The sequence below is a fragment of the Crocodylus siamensis genome, chromosome 4 (assembly GCF_052110815.1).
Source record: "Crocodylus siamensis isolate JL-2025a chromosome 4, ASM5211081v1, whole genome shotgun sequence".
Lineage (NCBI taxonomy): Eukaryota > Metazoa > Chordata > Crocodylia > Crocodylidae > Crocodylus > Crocodylus siamensis.
Window position 1 is genome coordinate 42,047,571 of NC_143398.1, and position 27,434 is coordinate 42,075,004.

The 27,434-nt window shown below is 42.7% G+C and overlaps 1 protein-coding gene across 1 annotated transcript; it reads right to left on the reverse strand.

Annotated features, from left to right (window-relative positions):
* Window positions 1–666: 666 nt before the first annotated feature.
* Window positions 667–27,428, reverse strand: HYAL4 (hyaluronidase 4). The gene is made up of 4 exons (XM_090046321.1): window positions 27,237–27,428; window positions 7,110–8,107; window positions 4,704–4,793; window positions 667–2,610 (listed from the first exon to the last, which is right to left on the reverse strand). The coding sequence occupies exons 1-4, from the start codon at window positions 27,256–27,258 to the stop codon at window positions 2,197–2,199; spliced, it is 1,524 nt and encodes a 507-aa protein (XP_089902447.1). The 5' UTR covers window positions 27,259–27,428; the 3' UTR covers window positions 667–2,196.
* Window positions 27,429–27,434: the final 6 nt, after the last annotated feature.

The window sequence follows — 27,434 nt, forward strand, 5'->3', positions numbered from 1 at the left end:
TTTGGTGATTCGAATCACTGTCCTGAATCAATTCCGCCAAATCTGATTTGGAGGTTTGGCTGCTGCCAAATCTCCAAATCTCCGAGTCACACAGGATGATCCCCCACCCGCTCTTTCGCCTGGCAATGGCTGCCCTGCCCGCCCCAGCTCCCAGCACTTTGGAAAAATAAAAGCTCCAACTCACTGGGTGCTGCTGGGGAGTGGGGGGGCAATACCCACTGCCCCCCACTGCCCCAGGCTGCAGGGGGGGCTCTTCATGAGCCCCTTTACCCCCACCCTGTTGTCCCAGCCCCCCCATGGCTGCTCCACCTGCCCCAGCTCTAGCTCTTTAAGGAAAAAAAAAAAAACCAAACTCACTGGTTCCTGCCCAGTGGGGGGGACAATCCCTTCTGTCCCCAGCTGCCATGTGCCACCTGGGGGGCTCTTCCATGAGCCCCTCAGAGCACTGAGGCTGTTGCAGGAGCTGGTGAGGGTGGGTTTTCTTTCTTTTTTTTTCTTAATGGGCCAGAGCTGGGGTGGGTGGGAGAGCCATGGGGGGGGGGGGGGCCTGGGGGAGCAGGGGGCAGGTTGGGGGGGTTTGTGGCAGAGCCCCCCATGCAGTATGGGGCAGTGGGGGGCAGTGGGGATTGCCCCCTTGCCTGGCAGCACCTGGTGAGTAGGGGCTTTTTTTTTAAAAGCACTAGAAGCTGGGGCCATAGCAGGGCTGGGGGAGTGGGCAGGGGTCAGGGGACACTGGTGGGGGCTGAGGGAGCAGGCAGGGGATGGGGCCTGGTCCCCTTCCCCCTCCTGCAGCCCCCCCTCCCCTGCCCCTACTTACCAGCTCTGAGTCTGGCTCCAGCTCCTTGCTGCAGCCAGTGGGCACTGCCTGAATCATCAAAGCTCTCCAAATCTTTTCTGAGTATTTGGAGAGCTTCAAATTGATTTGGACCTTTTTATTGGTCCCTTGATTTAATTCGGATTTGGAGATTTGGCCACCGAATTGGGCTGAATCTCCTCTGAATCAAATCAGCACCCCAAACTTCACACTTAAAAACTAAGTAATCTTACCTCTAAAAGTTAAAAATGATATGCTTGATATGGCTGACCACTATAATTTATTATGACCTTTTGCTATATCTTAGTTGACTCTTAGTTTATGAGTCTTTTTTCTATCTGTCAGCAGAAATAGAAAAGATGGTATAATTTTCCCAATAAAATGCATAAAGAAATCTAACATCTCTCCCAAGGAGATATTTGGTCCAATATAAGGTATCACCAAAAAACCACTTGCTTCTGACATAAAAAAAAATCTTTGATAAGACAGAGAAATCTTGTGAAAATTGAAATTTCTGTGAAAAAAATGTCTATAAATTGTGTATTTTTGGAAATGTTTCAATCAGTTCTATCCATTAGTGACATAGCATGAACTAAATCTGCTGTTACAAGACAGAGACCTTGTGTGTCTTAGGGTTTATCTGCATTTGAAAATTGATGGGAATAGTTATGCAGTTTAAGTTATTTCATAAGAGCTATTGTGGAATAACTCCCCATGTGGGCACACTATTCCCCAGTAAAAATCCTTTTTTTCTCCAGAATAAGTAATGCATTTCCAAGAATATTTGTGGAATAATTCTTGTGTAATCACTTTGTCCAGACAACTTCCCCATGTAGACAAGTCCTTAAAATACAAGAATGAAAAAAATGTGAACAGGGGACCAGATTTCTTGACATGCTGCAGCTTCTTTGGTACAAAATAGTCTCAAACATGATGCTTGGGAAAGAAGAATTCAAGTAGCATCACCTGACTGTGCAATACAGCCAGAGTGTTTATTGATCTGATCTTGTGTGACTTCTCCCCTGGAAACAGAGAGGTATGAAATCTGGAAATATGATCTCACTCTTCTAGTTCTTCTGATTAATTAATTAAATTTGTTAACAAAACAGAAATTTTGACATGTGCACACAATGTAGGTTAAGATTATAAAACAAGATTTTAAAATTTAACCTCTGGTCAGTGAGTAGAATACATGCAAGTCTCTGAGTCAGAAATAATTTCCTGCTTTTGTGACTGATTTTCTACAGCATTCAAGTGATATTTTAATTCCTACATTACCTGAAGTGTAAAAAGTAATGGAATAATGTCATAATTCTTCACTACTACCTTAGTGAGTTCTTTCAAAATGTAGGGTCAAGAAAAATGTATTCAGTTCAATGATCTCATAACTGAATATCCAAAAAATATAAAGGCAAAGGAAACAGGCTTATCATGACTGATGTTCTGGATAAGGGGAAATTTGCAGAACTGCCAGAGTGCTCATCAGAAGTCTTAACTTTCCTACAATCAATTCCTTTGTAACCCTGGTAGCAGTGACAAACAAATTTCTTTGACATTATTTCCAGATCTGTGCTTGATGCTTCTCCCCTCACTGTAAATTCTTGGTCCTCTGAAATTTCTATTCTAAAGTTTTTAGAATTCAAATGCAGGTAGTCCAAGGCTGTCCACTTTTTTCGTACACATCTCCCATTGTTGTGACAAAGATGCCTGCTGCACATCTCTGCTGCTGTGGTTACATTGATAATGTAGACCCCCAATTCAGATGCAATGAATTGTTTCACCTTTGTACAGTTGCCCTGCAAACAGCAGAAAGAAGTTAAGTAACATGAGATTAATTGGTCTACTTTTTAAAAAACTATTAAATATGCAAAATGTAAGCAAGAAAACAATATTAAAGCTAAAAACTGAATTAGTTAAAATGATTTTAATAACTTAAATTACAACTAGGTTGTTGTGATGGGGGCAACTTCATAGCCAGATCCCAAAGCGGCCAGCCTACCTGCCTAGGGAAGTCTGGCCCATCTCACCTGCTATGGCAAGTGGGAGGCTGCCCATTCCTTGCCCCGATGTCAAGGGGGCACTATCTGTGGCTCCAAATCTTCCCTACACTGCAGCCCATGCCTCACAGATGGCATCCAGTCTATAATTACTTCCCCTGGCCTGAGGCTGGGGCAAATTCAGTCCATAATTGGGGTCCATTCACTCTCCCAGTCCCTTCACCCCCCCCCATCTCATAGAGAGCCTTTTGCATACCGCCATACCAGGCCACACTCCACTGCCCTAACTCCTCTTGAGCAGCCTCTCATGGGCTTTTGGGCTTATCTACTCTCTCCCTGGTACCACCACACAGCAACTTCAACTCCATGAGTTCCCTTACTCTACGTGCATAGCCTTACACCAACGCTGGACTGCACTTGCCCCAAACTCCTCACTGGCCAACTCTATACCATGCACGCAACCCTGGGGTCTCCTCATCATACTTACAACTAGCTACTCATGGGGCTGGCCCTTGTGCTGGCCTTCAGGCCTACTCCCAGTTCAGGCCTACTCAGCCCTTCACACGCACAGTACCCTACTCTCGTTCAACCTCACACTATGTTCACCAACTACCCGCTCTGGGGCCTCTGGGATCTCACATCCCTGCTGGGCTCAGGTACCTACAAATGAGCATACCTGGCTCCACTACTCCCACAGTTCTCATGATTACCCACCAGATGGTGGGGACTGGGGTTAAGGCACCCCTACCCACCTTTCACCAGGGAGGTTAGCAGTCCTGGCATTTAGTTGAGGCTGCCCCACCACAGGCAGTCCCACCAGGCCTCCCTACCCTTGCCGGGTGCAGTTTTAGGTCATGCCCAGAACCAGGAGCCTTCTCCATCCCCATAGCTCCTGCCCTTACCTCCAGGATGTTCTTGAGCTGTAGCTCAGCCATTTGATGTTTCTCTTGCGGCCACTGGCAGCAAATTGCTGCCTCCCCCTATATAAACTGGGTTGTGAAATGGCCACATTAACCAGGCACCTGCTGGCTGCCTGCCTCAGCCCTTAAAGTGGCAGGCGCCCAAGGGTGCGCTGCCACAGTTGTCTTATTTAAGAATTACAACCTGAGACTGTCCCATTAAAGTCTTGGAATCTGATTGGAGCAAGAGATGTGTGTTCAAACAATGAGACACCAATTAATCTCATTACTGATAATTCATTTTATCTACTTGCACCTGACAGGTTTTTATTCCCATGCCAATCAGCTTTCCCATTATTGCCATCAGAGCAAAAGTAGCCAAAAAGTTATACTTCATACAATGTTTAGGGCAAAGTCAAGAAAAGCTCCTCCTTACGATAAAGGCTGAAGCCCAGGCTTCTGTATATTCAAGGTAAGTGTTGGGGGCCCAACCATCAGCACCATTTATCTACCCATGATCAAGCCTGACATCATAACATGCAAAATGTTCTCTATTAAAGCAATGTAGACTGTACACTATAAATGAATACATGTACAATTTACACACCAGCTTCTCCTGAATGTTCCAGTTAATTGGTACTATACAAATACTTGAAGCATGTGACCATTTTGTGAATTAGGTTTCAACTGACTTCCTGCAGATCAATCAAATTGGAAAAGTGATCTGTAAAAGCTTGCCAAGAGTATGGGGGTTCTCACCCAAAATGCTTGATGCTGGCCAATGGCAAACTAATTACCATAATAACCCATCCAGTCATGAAAATTTACACTTTTCGTTGAGGAGACAATTTTTGGACACTAAATGAGCTGTTAGATTAGCTGGAATTGAAAACTCAAGAGAATTTAGTCATTTGGGAAATAGTTTTAAGATCAGTGAATGAAGATTGTATGCACCATTAGTGCATTTAAATTACTATAAAGGCACAGACTTACCACTGATGAAGTTAAATTCATGTCTCCCCAGATAACAATGCCAGCAGCTCCCAAGGCAGCACTTTCTCCAATAGTGTTAATAAGATCTTGCTACAGTAAAAACAATAAAGAGATTGCTCTTAGGCTAATTCACTGCTTTCATAGTTTGTTTTTTCTAAAGCAAAGTGTTGCTTATACAAGACTGCCACACTTCCCTCCTTTTTCTGGGTGACTTAAAATTTAAGGAAGATTTGTTCTGAAAAATTATCAGTATTTGTCCCAAGATTTAATAAGCTGGAAACAATGATATTAATAAATGTTATGTAAAATATAAGCTGTTCTTGCAAATGTGCAATTGCTGGCTGGTGTTACTGATTTTTTTTTCAAGCAGTAAACAAACCATTAAAAATGGTTTTATAAAAAATAAAACACATCATTTTAATTTCCGTTGTTAATTTTTTATTTGTGATACTTAACTGTTTCCTAGACGTAGTGTAGTTTATTTAATAAAAAATCATCACAGGAGAACTTCCTGCAGAGCTCAACTAGTGAATTTTTGCCAAAAAGCAGAGATGGGCATCTCTACATTCTAATCAACTCTGTTCTAGCCTTGATCTTGTCTAATTTGAAATATGTGACTCTAATACCATGAATTGTTCAGCTCTTTCCACTAGAAAATTGTAGAGGCCCTTACATAAAATTGGCTAAATATTACGAATGGAAACATGCTAGAAGAGAAAGCACTGCTACTTGTATAACGGAAATGAAAAATAAAATGTTTATGAATCCTAAATTTAGGAACTGCAGTTTGGCTTCATGATCTCTGCCTGTTTATAATATTACTAACACATCTTATTGTATCTTTCCATTATATAGCACCTGAATTAAGGATTGAGGGTCTGGTACCTGATCATCCATCACTTAATGAACCATCAGCAACTGAATAAGCACATTCCTACCAGACAATGGATACTTCAGACTCAAAACCTTTGATTTACTAGTGGAAGTTAGATGCTTTAAGAAACAAAGGGCCAGAAAAAGACACAGTATGCTGTGGGCTGGAAATGAAATAACTATAAGGGAAGGACAGGATGTTAGAAGTTTCTGTTTAAAAGCAGAACACAACAAGATAATGAGGAAAGAGGTGCAGAAGGGGCCTAAACTCCTGAAAGACACAAAGGATGTGTGGTTATGTGGCTCTGCAGACCCATCTGTGGCACCACAAACTACATGTGCCACACATACAGGCATTCACTGTGCTGCAGATTAACAGTGTGTTGTGGGGGTGGGGGTTGACACTGGGAGATCCCAGTGTCAAAAAAAATCTGTGCCTAAAAAAAGTGGGGTGGCACACATGGCAGCAGCATGCGAAACCCAAAACTGGAGCCACACTCCAGCTGCTGGCCAGGCTCCATGCACCAGATCACGATTACTGGAGGCCCAGGAAGCTCCCAGGATCCCAGGTAAGGCTGCTGGGGCCAGCCCAGCCTCCCTTACCTACCCAGGGGAACTTGCCATGTGCTCTGGGAACTGTGTGCCACTGCTATTTGCTAGATGGCTTAGAAATACCTTTACAAAGTATCTTTGATTTAACTGTCATGAAACCCCAAAGCGGTAATCAGGAGTATCCACAAGATCAGTGCTCTGTAGAGCGCACTCATGAGTTACTTATGAGACATTCACCTCCCAAGAAGGTGGAAAGAAAAATGTATGTATTTCCAACCAAATTCCTGCTTCTGAACTTTGACTCTGTAAAATATTTCAGCATTTAAACCTTATTCAAGCTTTTAATAATATCCCATCACACCTTCTGTAATGATCAATAGGCCTGTGTGAGTAGGCAGCTATTCAGTCTGGCTTTGAATCTGGCCGCTTTGAATGCCAGGGATCCAGTCCAGAGCTCCAGATTGGTTTCCCGCTTTGATCCATCTGAAGTGGTTCCGAAGCTTCAAAGCTGCCTCAGAGATCTGGCCATAAGGTATAATGGGTAATCAATTAAATATCTATAACTTTGTTGTTTTTTGTCCAATTTGGATGAAACTTGAAGGGGTGGTAGCCACTGGCTCTTGAGGGCACAAAGCCTGCCAAGTTTCAAGGTGATACGTGCAAGGGTTTGGGTGAAACTGCACCTTAAGCTGCGGCAGTTTCATTCAAATCAGACAAAAAACTATAAAGTTATAGATATTTCATTGATTCCCCATTATACGCTATGGCCGGATCTCTGAAGTGGCTCTGAAGCTTTTCCGAGGTGGTTTGGAATCTCCGAACTACTTCAGAAAGCCTGAAGAAGCCAGCGCTTCAATCCAGACATGCTGCTTCAGATGCCGAGGCATCCGAAGCTTCTCTGGATGCAAAGCACAGTCCGAAGCCTCGCACAGCCCTAATGATCAAGTAAAGGCCTCTCTATCATTCCTAACAATGGCCTACCTCAGAAAGAAATACCAAAGGTTCATCTCGATAACCTAGTCTGGTATAGACAAATACAGGCAGAGCATAATTATGGGATGTCATAGAGGAGATCCTCATGGATTCATTGACCCTAAATTGTGAGAAGCGTAATATGTTTTCACTGTTTCCAAAAGATTTCTTAATGCCAATGGAAGGATACAGAGCTTCACTGCTATCCCAAAGCCAGGAAAGTTCATTGTTCCTCAAAACTTCACTCTCTGGGCAAGAGCCAGTGTAGTTCTGGTCGTAGAAATTATAATTGTGACAATCAGGATATAAATAATATCCCCAGAGGCCTAGGGGTCTGCTTTTAATTCCTAACTCAATTGTTGCCTTCATGAAAGCCTTTGCACTTTCTTCAAAGGAAAGTTTGGCCAAATGTTCAATGTCATTTGCTGAAATATTTCCTTGCATTTCAGAAATGAGTTTTCTTGACTTTCGTCTGTAAACATCTTTTGTATTCCAGTTGCGAGCCCACTGAGGTCTCCAGTATTCCCAGTCTATAACAGCTAATCCACTGAAGTTCTCAGCCGGAATGTAATAGTTAATATCTTGGCCAGCTTTTTCCAGATGAGTTTGCAAGCTGAAGTTTTGGGGTAGGCCACCATTAACAGGGATTTCCTGTGATGTGTACCAGGGGTAATAGCCCAATCTGTTGAAATAAAATATGGTCACATTCTGCCCTCTTGCCCTGGCTAATGGGCTTCCAATCACATGGAACATTCTCAAATTCAGCATCACGTTGTATCTTAGAGAGCACAGATCGGTGGGAGCATTCCAGGCAGCTATAAAAGGCTTTCTCTGGAAGATTGGTAGTCGTGCTTGTTTCACTGCAGAAGAGGAAGTCCACAGAAGTGTAATCGGTAGCCATGCTGTGAGCTGAGCCAGTTGAACAATGTGTAATAGTAACAGATTTTCCAATAACAGTCTCATGATATAAGAGGCTACAATAAATATATCTCCTGGCTGATTTAGATCTATAAAACATAAGAGAAGAGACATTATTATTTGTTCTTCATAAGGTCTTACCATTGTTTGTTGGATCTAAGACATCTACTACAATTGCACTATATGAAAGCCAAAATTTAAGCAGTACTTTTAACATATATGTTAAAAACAATAGACCAAATTCTCAACTGATGTAAATCAGTGTAGCATCATGGGAGTCAATGAAATTATTGCATAGACCAGCAGCTCTAACTCTGGGTCATTGGGCCACATCCTAGTCTCACTGAAATCAGTAGGAGTGTTGCCATTATTTCCTCACAAGACCCCTTCCGACTCACTCTTGCTCCATGCACATCAACCCTAATGAGATAGCAAGAAAGTCCAAGATACACCAGAAAACCCAGGTTTTGCGTGCAGAGCCAGGGGTATCCCAAAGGCATCCTTTCATATTTGAGATTGATGCACACAGAGCAGGGGTGGGGAGGTGTGACTTGTTTCCTTTGCACTCTGCTGCTATAATATAGAAAGACACTGTGGCATGGATTTTAAAAGCACTACCAGCCATTGGGCGTATCTACATGAGATGTTAAATGTGCAGTAGGTTAATTCTACTATGCAGTAGTGCAGCAGGCAAAAACTATGCTAATGTGCTAATGCACAGTAGAATTAATCTATTGCACATTAGCATTACACAAAAAAAAGTGTATGCTGGAACTACTGTGTGGGAGCGCTGATTATGGTGCATTAAGTTAGTACCTGTTATTATGATGCATGAAGTTAGTACAAGTAACTTAGTACCTGTACTAACTTAATGCGCCATAATTACCGTGCATTAATGAACATGTAGACACAGCCATTATGCATCTAATTTGCATTGAAAAGCACCTAATTTCTACTTTTTCCTTTAAAAATTTCCTCCATGAAAACTATAAGGGACAACATTTGACATGTAAGCCACTAGGTGTCACCATGTACAAAACACACATTTCCTATTACAATACAAGTGAGAGGAAGTGAGAGAGCCTGTATGCATCTTGACTTAGAGGAATGGCTAATCTTACCCACCACACCTATAAATAGGATTTTAAATGTGAGAGTTGTGGGGAGAAGGGGTTAATTCGGTGTGTGTGCTCAGGGAGGGCGTTATGCTATATGCCTGAGTTTTGCCATTGAATCTGAAAGTAGAAAGTCACAACTACCCCTTCTTACAAATCAGCGTTCACAGTCCAAGTCAGGGGGAGTGCATATAATTAAAAATGAGGTCTGATGTGCTCCATATGTATTGTTTTTCTTCATCAAAATATCTTGGGTTTCTGTATAGTAGAGGAATGCAGTCAAACTGAAAATATAAAAATGTACATACCCAGGGAAAGTGAATACATTATCAAACACTGGGGAAATAATGGTAGCAGCATACTGTAGCAGCATAAAAGTTGATCAGCTATAAAAGTCATCTGACAGGGTGAAACTTTTCATTAAGCAACTTAGATGGAAGAGTATTTAAAGGAGAATCAGCTAAGATTTTTATGTTACTGAACAAATGCAAAACATTGAGATTCCCCATTTAACAATTTATTTCAATATATTTATCTTGCCATCATGCTGATAAATGCACCTCTAGCCCCCAGGCAAGGCTGAAATGTGAAGCAGCTCATTTGCTGAATCCCTTGAAAAACCTATGCCAAAAGTCTACAGTACCAAAACTTTCTTACCGACACTGTTCAGGTCCAGTTTGGTTCTAGCTTGTGCAGGATTATTGAGTACACAAGAATCATTACCTCTTCTTCTCCAGGGGTATTTCTGCCCATTATAACAGTTAAGTACTGTCAGAAACTAGAATAAATGCATTTGATTAGACCCTGAATCTTCTACCACCTACAGCAATTCTGTGAACAAAATGACTACAGAAGCAGCCCACCCCTGTGTCCAAGTTGTAGGCAGCAGGCACAATGGGCAGCAGTTCCCAGAAAAGAAGACTGAGTAAAAGTCTCTTATACTCACTCCTCAGTAAAATTGCAAGAGCTAAACCTAAGAACTGACTTGAAAGAAACTGTTAAGAGTTTGCAATAAAAAGGGCACTGCTGTCACAGGATCAGCCTCATCTTAAATAAATGATAAGAAAAAAGTCTGAGCATTGATAAGTTTATATAAACCCCCCCGCCCCCAAATTAATCTATAGTTGAAACAATGTGATGCTGGTTTACAACACTGTTCTTGAAAAGATGCTTTCTGATTGGCCTAAGAACAGACTGGCTCCATACTTCAGCCAGTCACAACAATTTTAATCATAAAAATGCATATTTAAAAAAATTAAGTACCATAATTATAATTATTATATCTCTTGCATGTTATCAGGTAATCTTTTATCCGCAAATTTAAAATAGAAACTAATGGGCTAATAGGCTGATGCAGACTTAGTTTAGTTTAAGTCATGCTGCTTGGTCTGAACCTTGCTTCGTGCACGTTTTAAGGCAATATTTTGGGGGAGGTTTCTGAAGGGCTGAATAGCCTTTGCATGGTACACAGCCCAGTGGCATGAATGACCCCAGTGAGACTGGGGTGATTTGGGCAAACTGAGGGAGGGAGGATGCACAGTTACAGGAATTCTTTCGTTTTCCTGTGCATGAATGGGGGCACATTAGAATCACAAATCTTTTGACAGTTCTTCTGGAAGAGCCTTTGGGAGCCTTCACCTTACATTAGTAAGGAGTTTCCCCTCAATGAATAATAATAATAATAATAATAAAAAATACTAGACAATATTTTTTTTACACCCTTGTGAACTGGCTACACCCAAAGTCAATAGAGCAATGTTGGTTCATACAGCTGAGTGTCATTTTTTCTGAAGTGTCTTGCTGTCTACCATCAAGCTGCTGAGGGACCTGGGGCAATGTAAGTACAACACAATGTTTTAAAATATCTAAATTCCAGTGCAGATACCCCAGCTAAGTGATGAAAATTTTAAGTGTGAATTTGATGGAAAAGATAGCTCAATTTCCTATAAGGATAAACATAATGAAGTCTTTAATTCAAGTTTCAGTTGCCACAGACGTGATGTGAGATACATACTGGATATCAGGCCTAGAACAAATGAAACCTATTATGCTAGGTCTGGAACAACAAGTATGGTTGTGGAAGAGGCTTTTCCGTGCCAAGTACCACACTAAAGCCAGTACTCATTTTGGGGTGGAGCTCATGCATGGGGAAAATGCTCTCGGCTTCAGTACAGTGGTCTGTACCATGGCTTCTGGATGGAGTATATAGTCCCTAAAGTTACTCAAAGCCCGAAGCAGATTCCCCCTACTCCTGTGCTCCGAAACCATGATACCAGCATGATCCTATTCCAAGAGGATGAAGCCCAAGGCCACCTTTATGATGGGTAATTCCTGGTGGAGAACTCCAGCTACATTTTGCTTCCTTATGCCACAGAACCATAATAGGGCTTAACATAGCTCCAAATCTGAGCCCATTTTCCAGATTTGGTAGTACTTTATTCCAATTTAAATAGCTACACAAGGGATGCAAACAGAAGTGACAATTTTTGCCTGATCTGACCATAGAAAGCAGTTTATAGCCGTGACCAAACACAAGTGCACAGTTGCAGATAGCTTCAAAAATGGCCAGTTGGGTGAAAATCTGAACCTTCATTCCATGACGGGCCAGGTGAAGACATTTCAAAACAGAGCGTCTTCTGTAACTTCTGTCTGCCTGCCTGCTGGCCTGCCACTGTTTTCAGAACGAGAGGGGGAAATGGAAGTAGAGGGAGTTTGGTCTGTGCATGTCTGAATCACCAAAGCTGTGTATGTCCGAACTGCCAGGTCTTTCCAAATCTCTCTGAATCAATTCAGAGGGTTCTGATTCAGTTAGGAGAGATTAAAGGGTGCTCTGATTCGATTTGGATTCAGAGATTCAGCAGCCAAATCGGCTGAATCTCCGCCAAATCAAATCAGGGACCAAAGCATTGCATAGCTCTAATGGGTATATCCTGGGATCTGAGAACTTGTTAGCAATGTTAGTCCTATCTATAGCATCTGATGTAGCATCTGCATCGATTAGCCTCTAAGATACACCTGCTTTACTTTCTGCTACACCTACTTTGGGTGTCCTCCTTTTCCTACTTCTCTGGATCTGGCAGAAGGCAAAAGCAAACACTAGTGGATTTCTGTTAGATTTGCTCCTACTATTATTGGTAGCATTTTAAAAAAGGGGAAATTGTGTGCCCTAAACAGTAGCTTTTCCTTTTTGTTTGTTTACACGGACACGTTGAATCCTAAATCAAATTCACAACAGCAGCTCTCCTGTTCTTAATATATTCACCTAGAAAACATTAAATGCAAGTCCAGCAGTTTAGTCCTGCTTTATAACAAGGAGCTATTTCTCCTCTGACTGGGACTCCAGAGAGTTACTTCCCATTTGTACAAGTATAAGATGTTTCCAACAAATTGTGCTTTATTTTTCCCTGGACCATTGCAACCATAACGCTACAAAACCACCACAAGTATAAGAACGAACACAGAATCAAGCCCCCAAACTTTGACTGCTTTAGAATGAACTCCCACACACACTGGAATGACTATAGCCTGCACAGAGCCTCTGCCGAATTGGATGATATTCTTTTTTTCCTGCTCCAACAGAATAAAAAATGACCCTTGCAGGTTTTGCCAACCTGCTGCCTCTAGCACTAGCACTACATAATATTGCTGAAGGAAATATAATGATTCTGCTATGTTGGCCTGAGGGATTATTGCAATTATTTTCAAACTGAAGTCATGTACAGCTCTGTAACCCTGCTGAATAGATTTTTATTCCAACAATGTTTTTGAGCAAAACTAACAAGCTAGCCCAGTGGCACATCTGCTGTGCATCCTTGCTTTCAGGTCTCCTCAAACTCATATGCCATGATGCTTTCAGATGAACAAAGAGAGAATTTTCAAGGAATCAGGAAGTGCTGCTAGCCAGCCTCTGAGCACCTGGTGACTGATGGGAAGGAACTGCCTGGTGCCAGGCTAAGAAAACAGAATGAGAGAAACAAGTAATATCTGAGACTGAATTGATAAAAGCAAATCCACACCTGGTGAAAATCAGTGCTGCTCTCCTAAAATAAGGGGTTTTGTAGCACACTTAAATCAGTAGAGATTTTTCTCTTAAAGAACACAGAAATCATTTAAGGACTGAAATGACTGCTCATCATGAAAAATGGCTAATTGAGATTGTTTTCTATCCAAAGTGATCAGAAAAATTGTATGATTCAAACCAGTAGTTTAATAGCTTTCAGTTAAGTTTATTATGTCAGGTGTTTTCATCTGGTCTTTATGAGCCAGGAGACCCCTCATTGCTGCCATGATAATAACATGAGGTTGACAGCATTTATATTAGTCATGCTGTGATCTAGATCTGTTCCTTGCAATTCCTGAGTTCTTGAACAGGCAGATTCTCAACTAAGGTCATTCTTATTGCCTTCTCTATTTAGTTAGTTTTAAAATAGCTGAACTTTACCCATATGTCATAATAGATGAAGCTTGATGCCAGAAAACTGGAAAAACCTATACTAATCTCATCCCTTAGAGTGATCTGAAATCTCACTAGGAGTAAAATTCATCCCTAATGAGAAAGATAGGACCTAAACACAACTTACATCCTATTTTGCAGTTCACTTGGGCATAAGTGGTGCATAATCCTTTGTGCAGGAGCTTTCAAGATGAGTGAAATTCATCCTTGTACAAGAGTACTTGTATCATAAGCTAGCAGTGAAACACAGGAGCCAGCTAACAGGCCAGTGGAGGACAATGACAATGATTAGAGAGCTATGAGCGGTGACTGAGAGAGTTGGAATTTTTTATCTGAAGAAGAGAAGGCTGGGGCAGGGGGAGGAGGGGTGGGGAATCTAATAACAGCCTTCAACTACTTGAAGGGTGGTTCCAAGAAGGATGGAGCTAGACCAGGGATGGGCAAAGTCTGGCCCAGGGTCTGGATAGAGCCTGCGGCAGAAACCATTTCCCAGCAGCCCCTGCCCACATCTCCCTGGAGACCCCAGAAGCAGCAGGTCTGTGACAGGGTGGGACCAGGGTTTCCATGAAGACCAGTCCCAGCAGGTGGGGATCTGTTCTGGAGCTGGGATCTCATGGTGGTAACAGCATGGTCCAAAACTGGGGCAGATCTGCAAGCTGGTCCCTGCATGACCCAGGCAGTGCTACTGGGGCAGATCTCCATGGAAAACCTGGGCCCCAGGCTGTCAAGGCCCTGCTGTTCCTGGGGTCTCCATGGAACCTACAGCAAAGTGGGCAGGGGCTGCTGGGAAATGGAGTCCAGCCACTAGCTAGATCCATCATTTTGCCCACCCCTGAGCTAAACTGTTCTCAGTGGTGGCAGATGACAGAACAAGGAGCAATGGTCTCAAGTTGCAGCAAGAAAAGTTGAGGTTAGATATTAGGAAGAAATTTCTCATTAGAAGGGTGGTGAAGCACTGGAACAGGTTACCCAGAGAGGCTGAGGAATCTCTGTCCTTAGAGGTTTTTAAGACACAACTAGACAAAGCCCTGGCTGGGATGATCTCATTGAGGATGGCCTCTTGAAAGCCTCTGGGAAAAGGCCAGAGGGAAAAGCGGCAGGGGGGTGTCATGCTGGACATCTGCTACAGGCCACCAAACCAGGAGGAAGAGGTGGGCAAGGCCGTCTTTAAACAACAGGTGGAATCTTCCAAATCACAGGACATTATTCTCTTGAAGGAATGTAATTATCAGGACTTCCACTGGGAGGGAAACAGAGCAGTGCATGAGCACCACGGCAAATTATGGGAGTGTGTTAGGGATAACTTTTTGATACAGATGGTAGAGAGGCTAACTAGGAGGGAAATTCTGCTCAACTTGCTACTTATAAACAGGGAGGAATTGGTTGAGAATGTGAAGGTGGAAGGTAACCTGGGTGACAATGGGCACATCTAGACGAGACACTATGGCAATGTAGCTTGTTGCCACACATAACAGCAGCCAGCATGAACCATGACACTGCTGCTACTGAGAGGTAGCAATGATGAGGACAGCTCTTCCCTGCCCCTGCTCTGCAATTGCAGGGCAGCAGCTGGGGAGCTTGTTCACCACTCAGCTGTGTGAGCACAGAGGTGGGTGGGAAACAGGCTGGGAATAAGGATCTCCCAGCATCAGCCCCCACAACCATGGAGCTGGCCCAGTGAGATAAGACCCCCAGCATGAGCCCCATGACCACGGAGTTGGCACTGGGAGATAAGGATCTCCCAGACTCCAGTTCCCAATTGTGATCTCAGAACAGGGGGCTTGGAGCTCCATGCTGCCGAGGCTGGGGACATAGTCCCCACCAGGGTCCAGTGGCAGAGCCCACCCCAGCAGCAGGCAGCTCCTGGGGGCAGAAACCAATCTTCCACCCCCTGGTGGCCAGCTGACCAGGAACATATTTGCTCCCAGTCAGGCATCTACAAGAGCACCATTACTAATGTCAAGTAAATTTGCAGGTAGCAAATTTACTCATTATTAGCGAGGTTTACTGCACAATAAGCATGTGCAGTAAAGTGTCTTGTATAGATGCGTCCAGTGACTATGAAATGACAGAATTCAAGATCCTAAAGGGAGGAAGGAAGGAGAGCAGCAGAATAAATATCCTGGAATTCAGAAAAACAAATTTGAGCTGACTCAGGGACCTAGTGGGTAGGATCCCCTGGGAGACAGGTCTTGGGGAAAAGGAGTTCAGAAGAGCTGGCCATACTTTAAGGAAGCTGTATTAAGGGCACAGAAGCAAGCTATAATGATGCACTGGAAGAACAGGAAATGAAACAGGAGACAAACCTGACTAGGCAGCAGTTGAAACTCACAAAGGAATTCTACAAAAAGTGGTCATATTACTAGGAGCAAAATAGAAACACCAAGGCATGAATTGAGGTGCAGCTCGCTAGGAACATAAAAAGCACTAAAAAAAAAGATTCTACAAGTATGTCAAGAAAACTGATAAAAGTCTTATAGAATGCAGAAGGCAAGCTAATTATAGATGATGCAAGGAAGGATGTAATATGTAATACTTTTTAACTTCAGTCTTTACACATAGGCGTAGCTACGAAATGATTAGAGCAGTTGGCAGCAAAGTTAGGGAATGAGTCAAACAGTGTGGGGTAATGGCAGAGCAGGTTAGGGAAGACTGAGAGAAATTAGATGCTTTTAAGTCATCGGGGACAGATTGGATACTGAAAGAATTGGCTGGGATAATTTCAGAAACAGTTGCTATCCTCTTTGAAAATTCATGGCGGTCGGGTGAGGTCTCAGATGATTAGAAAAGGGCAAATATTGTGCCCATCTTTAAGAAAAAGAAGGAGGATCCAGGGAATCACAGACCGGTCTGTCTGACCTCAATACCTGGAAAGAATATGGAATGGGTCCTCAAGGAATCTATTGTGAAGAACTTAGAGGAGAACAAGATCATGAATAGTCAGCATGGATTCACCAAGAGAAAGTCATGCCTAACCAACCTGATCTCCTTCTGTGATAAGGTGACAGGCCCTGTGGATGGGATGAGAGCAGTGGATGTGATATACCTTGACTTTAGCAAGGCTTTTGACACTGTCACCCATGACATTCTTATTAATAAGCTAAGGAAATACAGACTACATGAAATTCCTGTAAAGCAGATACGTAACTGGTAGGCTCATCAGTGGTCAACAAGTAGTCATCAATGGTTCAATGTCTAGTTGGGAGGAGGTATCAAGTGGGGTTAGCCAGAGGTCTGTCCTGAGTCTGGTATTGTTTAATACATTCCTTAATGAGTTGGATGATGGGATCAAGTATGCACTTAGCAGATTGCAGATGACACCAAGTTGAATGGAGTTCAAGATGCTCTGGAGGGTAGGGCTGGGATCCAGAATGACCTGCATAGACTGGAGAAATGGTCCACAGTCAGTCAAATGAGATTCAACAAGGACAAGTGCACAATCCTACACTTGGGCCAGACTAATTGCCTGCACAAGTACAGACTGAGGAATAACTATCTAGGTTGCAGAGATGACCTGAGGGTTATAGTGGACCAGAAGGTTAATATGAGCCAGTTGTGTCTCCTGTTATAAAAAAATCCAACAGCATACTGGTTTGTATTAACAGAAGCATCACTTGCAAACCAAGGGAAGTGATTCTTTCACTCTATTCACCTAGAGTATTATGTGTACTTTTGGACCCCGGGAAGCAAGTTTGTGCAGGAAGTTGCTGAAAGAATTAGAGTTATTTAGTCTGAGGAAGAATTTCATAACAGTCTTCAAAACCTGAAGGGAGATTATAGAGAGGATGGAGGTGGGTTTTACTCTGTGATCCATAGTGGACGAGAATAGGAGCAATGGCCTCAAACTGCAGCAGAGGAAATTTAAATTGGAGGTTAGGAGGAACTTTCCAACTATGAGTGTGATCAAGCTTTAAAACAAGCTATCTAGAGAGGTTGTGGAATTTCCATCCTTGGAAATTTTCAAGAACAGGTTGGACAGATGGTTGACTGGAATGGTTGGACAGATGGTTGTCAGGGAAGACCATGCCTTGAGGGAAAAGCAGAGGCTTCCTCTTCCAAAATGACAAAAGACCACAATTCCAGGTTCAGGTTCAGTTTATTTTATTTGAATTCTCCAGTAAGAGAGAAGAATAAATAGGATCCCAGCCAGCCCCCATATCCAATCTCTCCTTGTCTAGTAAAGTTATACACTGAAAGATACACAGACCTTAAAGAATAACTGCCTATGAGAACAAGAGCCTCCCATACACACTTAGGTTATTTAATAACTTTCTGAGCCTGATGACTGTCAGAGCCTCTGGCCAATCAGGCCAAGCTCTTGAAGTTCCACGCCTGATCTTCATCCTGGACTAATGTGACTGCCCTAGTCCTCTGTAGCTGGATTGGCTGCTGAGGGCACCAATTAGGTGGAGAGTCAGGCTTCAGGCACACCTTGACAATAGGCTCAGTCTGCTCTAACAAGCCTTGTGTTCATTGTTGTCTCTGGTGCTCCTGGCTTTTCCTGATCCTGATCTTGGATCTTCCCTGGAACTCAGTACTCACTCTTTGATCCACCTGGTTCCTGACTTGACTTCAGCTTTCCCTGACCCTACTCTTGGATCTTCCCTGGAACACTAAGGTACCTGCTACTCTCAGAGCAGAGGCAGGAACCCAGGTGCCGGTTGCCATGACAGCTGGTTAAGGAGGGAATTGGCTGTACCTGCACCTGGTCAGCTGACTGGAAGGGGCAGGGTTGGGCTCCCGTATGAATCCCAGGCCTGAGGCCAGGAGGGCAGTTCCCTGCTGGCGGCCAAGGAGGAAAGGAGCTCTGCCAGAGCAAGCAGAGGGGAAAGGCCTGGCCGCAGAAGCAGCCCCTGGTGCTGTCATGGGTGGAGTATTCCCTGGTAGGGATTTGGATGATGTTTTAGCTGGGTGGCTTGGATTTTTTGTTATAGCCCAGGGGCTTGGGTTTTGTGTTTTGCTTTTTCACTGGTCATTTGGGTGAAGCTATTAGGGGTTGGAGGAGGCCTCATATGGGACGCATGGTAGAGTGGGGACCCTGGCGCCAGAGAGGCCACAGCATTTTGGGGTGCACTGACCCCAGCCCCAGAGCGAGGGGGGCCAGCGAGAAGCTCCAGAGAGAGAGGGCAGCGAGAAGCCCCAGAGAAAGAGGGCGGTAAGAAGCCTCACAGGAGGGGACAGTGGAGCGCCAGGAAGGCATGAAGCGAGACAGAGCGAGACAGAGCCATGGAAAGCCCAGGGAAGACAAGGGGAGGGCCAAATTACAACAGGTCCAGATCAAACCACGTCAGTATCATCTGCGAGGTTTGGGCTGCGGTGTAGGGGAGGAAAAAGGAGCCACAGATAGCGCCCCCTGGCACCGGGGCAAATAAATGGGCAGCCTTCTGCTAATTAACATCCATAAACTAAGATCAAGGCATGGCAGGAGACAAGGCAAGCAGTTGGCCCATAACAGGAGGGCGGGGTCACCAATAAATGGACTCCAGAAGAGGCATTTCTGTCACACCCAGTAACTCTTACCCCCTTGCCTAGCTAACTTCCTGGTTGCCCTTCAGAGGCCTATCTGCAGGCCCAGCTGTGTATGCCGTGGCCAAAGCCTCACAATGGCTTTCATTGGGAATTTCTCAAAGGGTAAGCTGCCACTCACCATGGAATTATGGCAGAACGTGGTTCTGTATGAGGGGATCTGGGATGTATGTATCAATTATTGACTGGTATGTAAAGAAATGTAAGTATGAAACAAGCAGGATTGGAGGCAAAAAAGTTAGACTTATAAATATTCTGACCTAAAAAAGTCAGTATCAGAAAAAGTCCCAAAAAAGAATTTCTGCTTATGATCTGCCATCTGATTGACTGAATGAACTGTTGCTAGCATAGAATTGTCTTTTATTTAAATTTTAAAAACTGCTTGGACACATTCATCTACTTGGCTACCCATGGGGAAAAAACAAAAATAGCATATTGAGTTCTTTGACATAACTGCAATCACAGAACTCTTGAAAAATAGCTACTATAGGGACATGGGAACCAACTGTATTGTGTGATGGTTATTCATCAACAGACAAAATGTATAAGTACATTTAAGAAGGGCAGTTATTCTAAGCTGAAAAAACTCCAAAAGTGCTGGTGGCTTATAGGAAGCAAAGTCATTGTTCTTTTAAACCCTTAAACTTCTGGAATAAATCTCAGATTTGTGCAAAACTTTTCGTTAGCCTTATTTAATTATTGTGGGGAATATATCATAGCAAAGTAGGGCTGGAAAGGACCTCAGGAAATCTAGCACCCTGCTCAAGGCAGGATTATCCCTTTCACTATCCTAGACATGTGCTTGCAAACTTACAGACTTTGCAAACAACCTTCTTATACGAATATCAGGCACAATGCCTGAAATGTCAAAAACATTCAAGCTGGGGGGATGAGAGCACTATCAAAGTTCTGCTGCTGCAGGGATGGAAGGTAGGTGTTAAACGCACTCAAGAGATCCAAGGAAGAGGACATATCTGCAGAACAGAAGAAGGTTACCCAAATTGTGGGAAATGAACATTAGAAATAAGACAAGGACCTGTCAAATCATTGTGCAAATAAGTGCATCGCAAAAATGGTTAGACAACATGGGGGAGCTGTATAGCACAAATGTGTGATCCAAAAATATGTGTAGAAGAACAGAAAAGAACTGAGTCTTGATCAATGTACTAATCTATTTTAAACTATTTTAAATCTGGTGATAATAGATTGTCCTAAAAATCTCGGGGAGAGGGGAGGAGCAGGGCTAGGAGAGAGGGCAAAGTTTTAATCCCATATATTCCAAACCAGGTATAAACTGTGTGTTCCACCCAACAGAGCACTATAAGGTACTGTAATTCTGATTTTTCACAACCTCAAATAAAGGCAAAACCCCCATTTTGTGAAAAGAAAGAGAAATTCTTCAAAAATGTATGGGTCTCTTTCTGAAATAGCCCACAACTGTGGTTACACATTGCCCAAGGAAGAAAAAAAATCAAAAAAGTTACTTTTAAACATGCTTATTAAAACAAAATCAATATTAGAGAGCACTATAACATTATGATTTAAAATACCACTCCTTTCTGCATATGTTTAGAATGCTAGGTGCTCTTAGCCTCCTATATAAACCCAGTTACATGATTCATATAATTTAAGTCTGAACGTGAACCACAAATGCCAAAGTATGAGGTTATCTAAGTACCTGTAGTTTTACTCCAATGAGATTAAAAAAACCCAAAAGTATAGCTTCTGTGTCAAATGCTTTGCTTCTTCTAGGTCAAAGTTAAATAGATAATCTCTACTGTTTCCTTATTGCTATTTTAATAATATAGCTACTGAAGCAAGAAACACTACATCATGTGTTATCATGTGTTGCAGTGGGTGTAGCTCTCTATGTTAAGGAAAGCTATGCATCCCTGCAAGCTGATATTGGCGACCAGTGTGGATGACTGGAGACACTCTGGGTTAAAATCCATGGGGAACATGGCACAGGGGACACAACGGTGAGGGTCTACTGCTACCTCCCACCCAAAGTCCTGAGCTTACCAGGAGTTCACCCGGGAACTGACTGAGGCCGCTTGCTCCAGGACCTTGGTTGTCATGGGTGACTTCAATTACCGGGACATCTTGTGGGAGGATCACTCAGCAAAATCCTAGCGGTTGCAAAGCTTCCTCTCATGTGTGGATGACCTCTACCTGACTCAAGAAGTCTATGGGCCAACAAGAGGCAAAGCGCTGCTCGACCTGGTACTGGCTACTGGGGATGACCTAATCAGAGACCTAGTGATCGATGGGAAGCTGGGTGACAGCGACCACGAGCTGATCACCTTCACCATCTGCCATAAAGCTGGCAAGTCCTTGACTTCAGGAAAGCTGACTTTGACAAACTCAGGAGGCTTGTCAGTCAGGCCGTAAGGGACCATGACCCCAGGGAGAGGGGAGTTCAAGAACAGTGGTTGCTCCTCAAGGGACAGATCATCAATGCACAAGCTAAGTCTATTCCATCTCAGAGGAAAGGTAGCAAGAGGGCACAGCAGCCCCCCTGGCTCTACAGGGACCTAGCAGACCTCCTGAGGCCTACAAAGAAGGAGGATGGGATTCACCTCCAAGGAGGATTATTCTGCACTGGTCCAGTCCTGCAGGGTGCAAACCAGGAAAGCCAAGGCTGCAACTGAACTCCAGCTAGCTTAGAGCATCAAGGACAATAAAAAGTCCTTTTTCAGTTATGTGGGGAGCTGGAGGAAAAGCAAGGGCAACATTGGACCCCTGCTGAACCAGATGGGACAACTGACGCCCAGGAAAAAGCCAACCTATTAAATGGGTACTTTGCATCGGTCTTTCATCAGTCCCATGGGATGCCCATGCCCGCTATGGGACAGGGAGGTCCAGGTGAGGGAGATCCCCTGCCCTCCATTAATGCTGACCTCATGAAGGAACATCTTGAGAAGCTGGATACCTTCAAGTCAGCTGTCCCTGACAATCTACACCCCAGGGTACTCAAGGAGCTGGTGAGCACTGTAGCCCAGCCCCCGGCACAGTTCTTTGAAAACTCCTGGCACTCTGGTGTAGTGCCCAAAGACTGGAAGAAGGCCAATGTGGTGCCTATCTTCAAGAAAGGGAGGAAAGTGGATCCAGCTAACTATAGGCTCATCAGCCTGACTTCTATCCCAGGGAAGATCTTAGAAAAGTTTATTAAAGAGGCTGTCTTTAATGGACTGGCTGACGCCAACATCCTAAGGGATAGCCAGCACGGGTTTCTTGCGGGTAGGTCTTGCTTGACCAATCTCATTTCCTTCTATAACCAGGTGACCTATCACCTGGACAAGGGAGAAGAGATTGATGTCATATATCTTGACTTCAAGAAACCTTCGATCTGGTATCCCATGATCACCTTTTGGTGAAACTGGCCAATTGTGGCCTTGGGTCCATCACGATCTGCTGGGGAAATTGGCTCCATGGTTGGACCCAGAGGATAGTAATTGATGGAAGTCAATCATCATGATGCCCTGTGACCAGTGGGGTCCCCCAAGGCTCTGTCCTTGGACCCATATTGTTCAACATCTTCATTAATGATGTGGACATTGGAGTCAGAAGCGGACTGGCCAAGTTCGCCGATGACACCAAACTTTGGGGCAAAGCATCCATGCCAGAAGACAGGCGGGTGATTCAGGCTGACTTGGACAAGCTCAGCAAATGGGTGGACGAGAACCTGATGGTGCTTAACACCAAAAAATGCAAGGTTCTCCACCTTGGGAGGAAAAACCTGCAGCACCCTTACATGCTCGGCAGTGCTACACTGGCTAGCACTATGGAAGAAAGAGACTTGGGGGTCATCATTGACCACAAGAACATGAGCCTGCAATATGATTCTGCGGCTAGTAAAGCCAAAATGCTGGCGTGCATCCATAGATGCTTCTCGAGCAAATCCCGGGACGTCATTCTCCCCTTGTACTCGGCCTTGGTGAGGCCGCAGCTGGAGTACTGTGTCCAGTTTTGGGCTCCACAATTCAAAAAGGATGTGGAGAAGCTGGAGAGAGTCCAGAGGAGAGCCACGCGCATGATCAGAGGTCAGGAAAACAGATCTTACGATGATGGGCTGAGAGACATGGGACTCTTTAGCCTGGAAAAGCGTAGGCTCAGGGGTGATCTGATGGCCACCTACCTATAAGTTTATCAGGGGTGACCACCAGGATCTGGGGGAACGTTTGTTCACCAGAGCGCCCCAAGGGATGGCGAGGTCAAACAGTGATAAACTACTACAAGACCGTTTCAGGCTGGACATAAGTAAGAATTTCTTTACTGTCCAAGCCCTCAAGGTCTGGAACAGCCTGCCATCGGAGGTTGTTCAAGCACCTACATTGAACACGTTCAAGGGCAAACTGGATGCTTATCTTGCTGGGATCCTATGACCCCATCTGACTTCCTGCCCTTTGGGCAGGGGGCTGGACTCGATCTTCCAAGGTTCCTTCCAGTCCTAATGTCTATGAAATCTATGAAATGTTCAGTAGCATTAAACTACAGTCAAATCAGCCAATGGCAAGTTGATAACAGAAGTTTTCATTACACAAAACAGACTTATTTCTAAATTGTAAGAAAGCAGCACCTGGAGGTTCCCACTCCCTCCTAACATCATCTCCAAATGCTACTGAAAGGAGTTATTGCAGCATGTGCAAAGTTGACAATGTTGTTACTTTTTTTCTTAAAAATAATCCATTGCATTTAATCTTATTAAATAATCCTTGACACTGGGTTTTTGAAGGATTTTTGCCTTTGAGATGTCTATTTTTTTCTTCTAGAGGCTGTGTCATTCTTCAGAATGTGAAGAGCTATCATTTCCAATGTATTTTTAGTGTAACCTGTAGTTGCAAAAACTCCCACTCTGAGTCTGGCACAGATTGACAGGAAACAACTTTTCCTGTAATGTCAACAAAAATGTGCTGGCTGTGGCTGCATCTTCATGACATCAGAGTTCTGAAGCCAAAACACTTTATATATATATATATATATATAAAAATGTCTCATTAATCATATATATATGTCTCATTAATCAATATTTTTGCAATGCAATTCAAATTTACACCCTAAATAATCAAGTGCTATGAAAAAAATCAGTCCACTGTTAACACTGTTATTTGAAATACAGTTAATATTTTATACAAACATTGGTTATCTGCCAGGACATTTCATGATAAATTAATCTGATTCACTTGACTTTATTCTGAAGTATACTTACTTTAGATTTTTTTTCTCCCCGCCCCGCACTTTAATCCCTCTTTTTCCCAATACTCCACAATTTTCACTGACAATGGAATGACTCAAAGGAGAGGAAAGGTCATGCAATATAAAAATTGATCCCACTATTAAATTCAAACAACAAACTGGTCAGCTCTGCTCACTGGGATATTGTTAAGACTTGGAGCTCAAAAAAGACTTAATAGACCATTTTAACTTTCTTGCTCTTGCAGCTCCACTACCAACTGAACATTCAATAGTTTCTCTGAGCAGACAACCAACAGTAGTAGGCTGAAAGAACTATGCATTTTATGCATATCACATAACCCTAATTATAATTCAAATGTTAAGACTTGGAAGTAAATTTCACCTGAAAGAGAGGGAGTTTCCAAGACTGGAAAAAAAACCTAGAAGAACAAATGTATCCCTCCTGTCACTTTATCACCCTCTGTGGGAGTTTCAGATATACACGGTGTACAAATAGTGGCTGTGCAAATTGTGTAAAATATGACCTGGCCCTTTATATTCATGAATGGTAGAGTATTTTTATTCCATTTATGGATTTTGAGGTCATGAAGAAGATAGAAAACTATTCAAGAGGCTGTGAAAGAAAAACTCACCAACTTAAAAGCATAAGACTGTAGAGCAAATACTCTTCTGGCTTAAGTCCTGCACTTAAATGCAGTGAAAAATAGGGAAACTAAATTGTTTTTTTTCTAATTTTTCTGATCTAGAAAATTCATCCAGCTAAAATGGACATATACAAAGAGATCAAATATGTGTAACTGTAATTATGTTTGCAATAGTGGTGCTAGCCTTCTGTGGATATGTCAAGATTTTGCGGTACACTTTACTGTTTCAGGAGAAATCTGTGAAATGATATCTTGATATAGTCTGTGCCTAACTTATTTATGTTACACCACATAATAAGGCCCACTGTTACCCTGAGATGAATGCTGCAATGCAAGCTGCAATTGGATTGGCTTGTGAAATTTTCACTGCCTCCTGTTTAGTTTTTGTGCTATAGTAGCACCCAAACTCTAATTCGATCAGAAGTACAGCAAGAAAGCAGAGGTGCGATTCTGTAAAAACAAATCAGTGAGGTGGTATATGAGGGCTAATGCACTACCTGCAGTCACCTTGTGGTGACAATGAAATAATATAAACTGTGAGAGACACCCTCTAGCAGGTTGGACTGCTGCAAGAAAAGCTATTTTGCCTCTACACCCAGCCAGAATCATCAAGGGTAAAGGTATATGAAAAAGGGCAAAACATTAATTCACCAGCCTCAAACTTCAAAGAGAATTCTGTCTGAGCATGGTTTAGGTTTTAAAACTAGGTTTATATTGAATCAGTTCTTCTGTGCCTTTTGACACTCTAGCATGCATTTAATAGGCATCAGAGATAGAAGTATATAGATACTTATAACCAAAACCACCGAAAGCTAGGTTGTGACAGGCAGAAATATAAAAAATATGTCACAGCTGTGAACCTTCACTTGAAGCGCAGTAACAGCTCCCTGAGAATGTCTCTGTGGGCAAACAGCTCCCCAGAAAAGGACTGACAGGAGAAGGTGGGACAGTTACTTCAGGTCTCTCCAGATCGCCTCTTTATACTGGAATTGATTGACTGCCCCTAAAGGGCAATGCCACCTGTGCAGTGCTCTGTGCACCAGACCACCAGGTTGAGCATCTCATGAAACTGCAGTTCTGTGGTCACCCCTGGAAAGCATGGTAGCTAAATTCCATATAATAAACCACATTATGGTTACAGCTTTGTATAAAAATATATATATAGTTATGCTTCCAGTGCTCTATTGCCTCTTAGGGATTAATTTGTGGTTGAATATAGTAAAAGAGAACTATAAAAAAAACTTATTTTCTTTCCTGTGATAAAATATTTCCTTACAAAAGGAAGTTCTTTAGGGGTATATGGCTCAGATCTGTATGTTACATTCATTTTTGTATTCAATTCCACTAAATGATACTAATGCTAAGTCAAAAATTCCAGGCCATATTTTGTCTGCGGAAACCCACAGAAATCAGCTAGGTGAGACACAGCAGAACTTCACTCACCATACTTCCTACCATTCTAATGGCCAAATCCTAAAGATCTTTACATCCAGGCACAACTTACAGCGAGCCTAATTCTGTTCCTGCTTAACCTGATGTAAAACAAATGTAAATTCAGTGACTTAAACCAATGCAAAAAAGTTGAGAAGAAAAGGGAGATAGGACCAAACTGCCACCTGTTGCATATTGACATGGCTCCACAAATTTCAGTGGCGTTAAGTCAATTTACATCAACCAAGGATCTGGCTCACTGACTAAAGTAAATATTTTGCCTGGATAAAGACCTGACCTCTTAAATTTTATATAAACTTTATGTAAACTATCCAACACACTGTCCGTTGCAGATTGCATGTTAGCTCTAACCTAGTCTTGTTTATGTTACCAAAACATTTTTATATGTTTCATTAAGTATGTTGTTCTTATAAACCTGTATAAATAGAAGAAACACTTTATCACATCAAACAAAATCTGTTGAAATGAACACTGTAATTTAAGTGATACTTAACATATAACAATTATTATATTTTTCCCACCCCTTCATGGTTCAGGAAAACAAGTCAGGTAGGTGTTTTACAATGTAAAAAATGTCAAGTCTAAAAGCAAACCCATGACAATGATACACAATTAAAAAAAGAAGCTAATGTTTTTCAATGGACATTATTTTAAGTAAGACATGATTAACTTTACTTTAACTTCACGGAAGTTCTGGGCACAGAACAGAAACAAAAACTAAAACAGAGTATATAAGAAAATGAAACAATGTAAAGACTTCTAACTCAATCCCACAAGACACCGTTCTGAAAGGTTTTTCTTTTAATTACAAATGGAAAAAAAAGATTTTTACCTTCACATGTGCCCTCCTCCATTCCAGTTGCCTGGTATATAGTAAAAGTTGAGAAGCAAACCTTTACTGTTGCCTTTGAGCACAACTTGTCATTACAGTGGTGAGTCAGAACACTAAATTCTATTTAACTGAAGTCAGTCCAGCTTAAGTATATTGGTTTAAATTGGCTATTGCAGCCTTAAAATATGCACCTTAGAG

Bases quoted from the DNA above. Each gene is read 5' to 3' on its own strand.
- HYAL4 (XM_090046321.1), bottom strand. From the start codon at position 27,258: ATGGAGGAGGGCACATGTGAAG. The intron at 4,794-7,109 runs GTAGGCCATTGT...TTTTTACTGTAG, and splicing joins CTTTGGTATTTCTTTCTGAG to CAAGATCTTATTAACACTAT. The intron at 2,611-4,703 runs GTAAGTCTGTGC...TGCTGTTTGCAG, and splicing joins TGAATTTAACTTCATCAGTG to GGCAACTGTACAAAGGTGAA.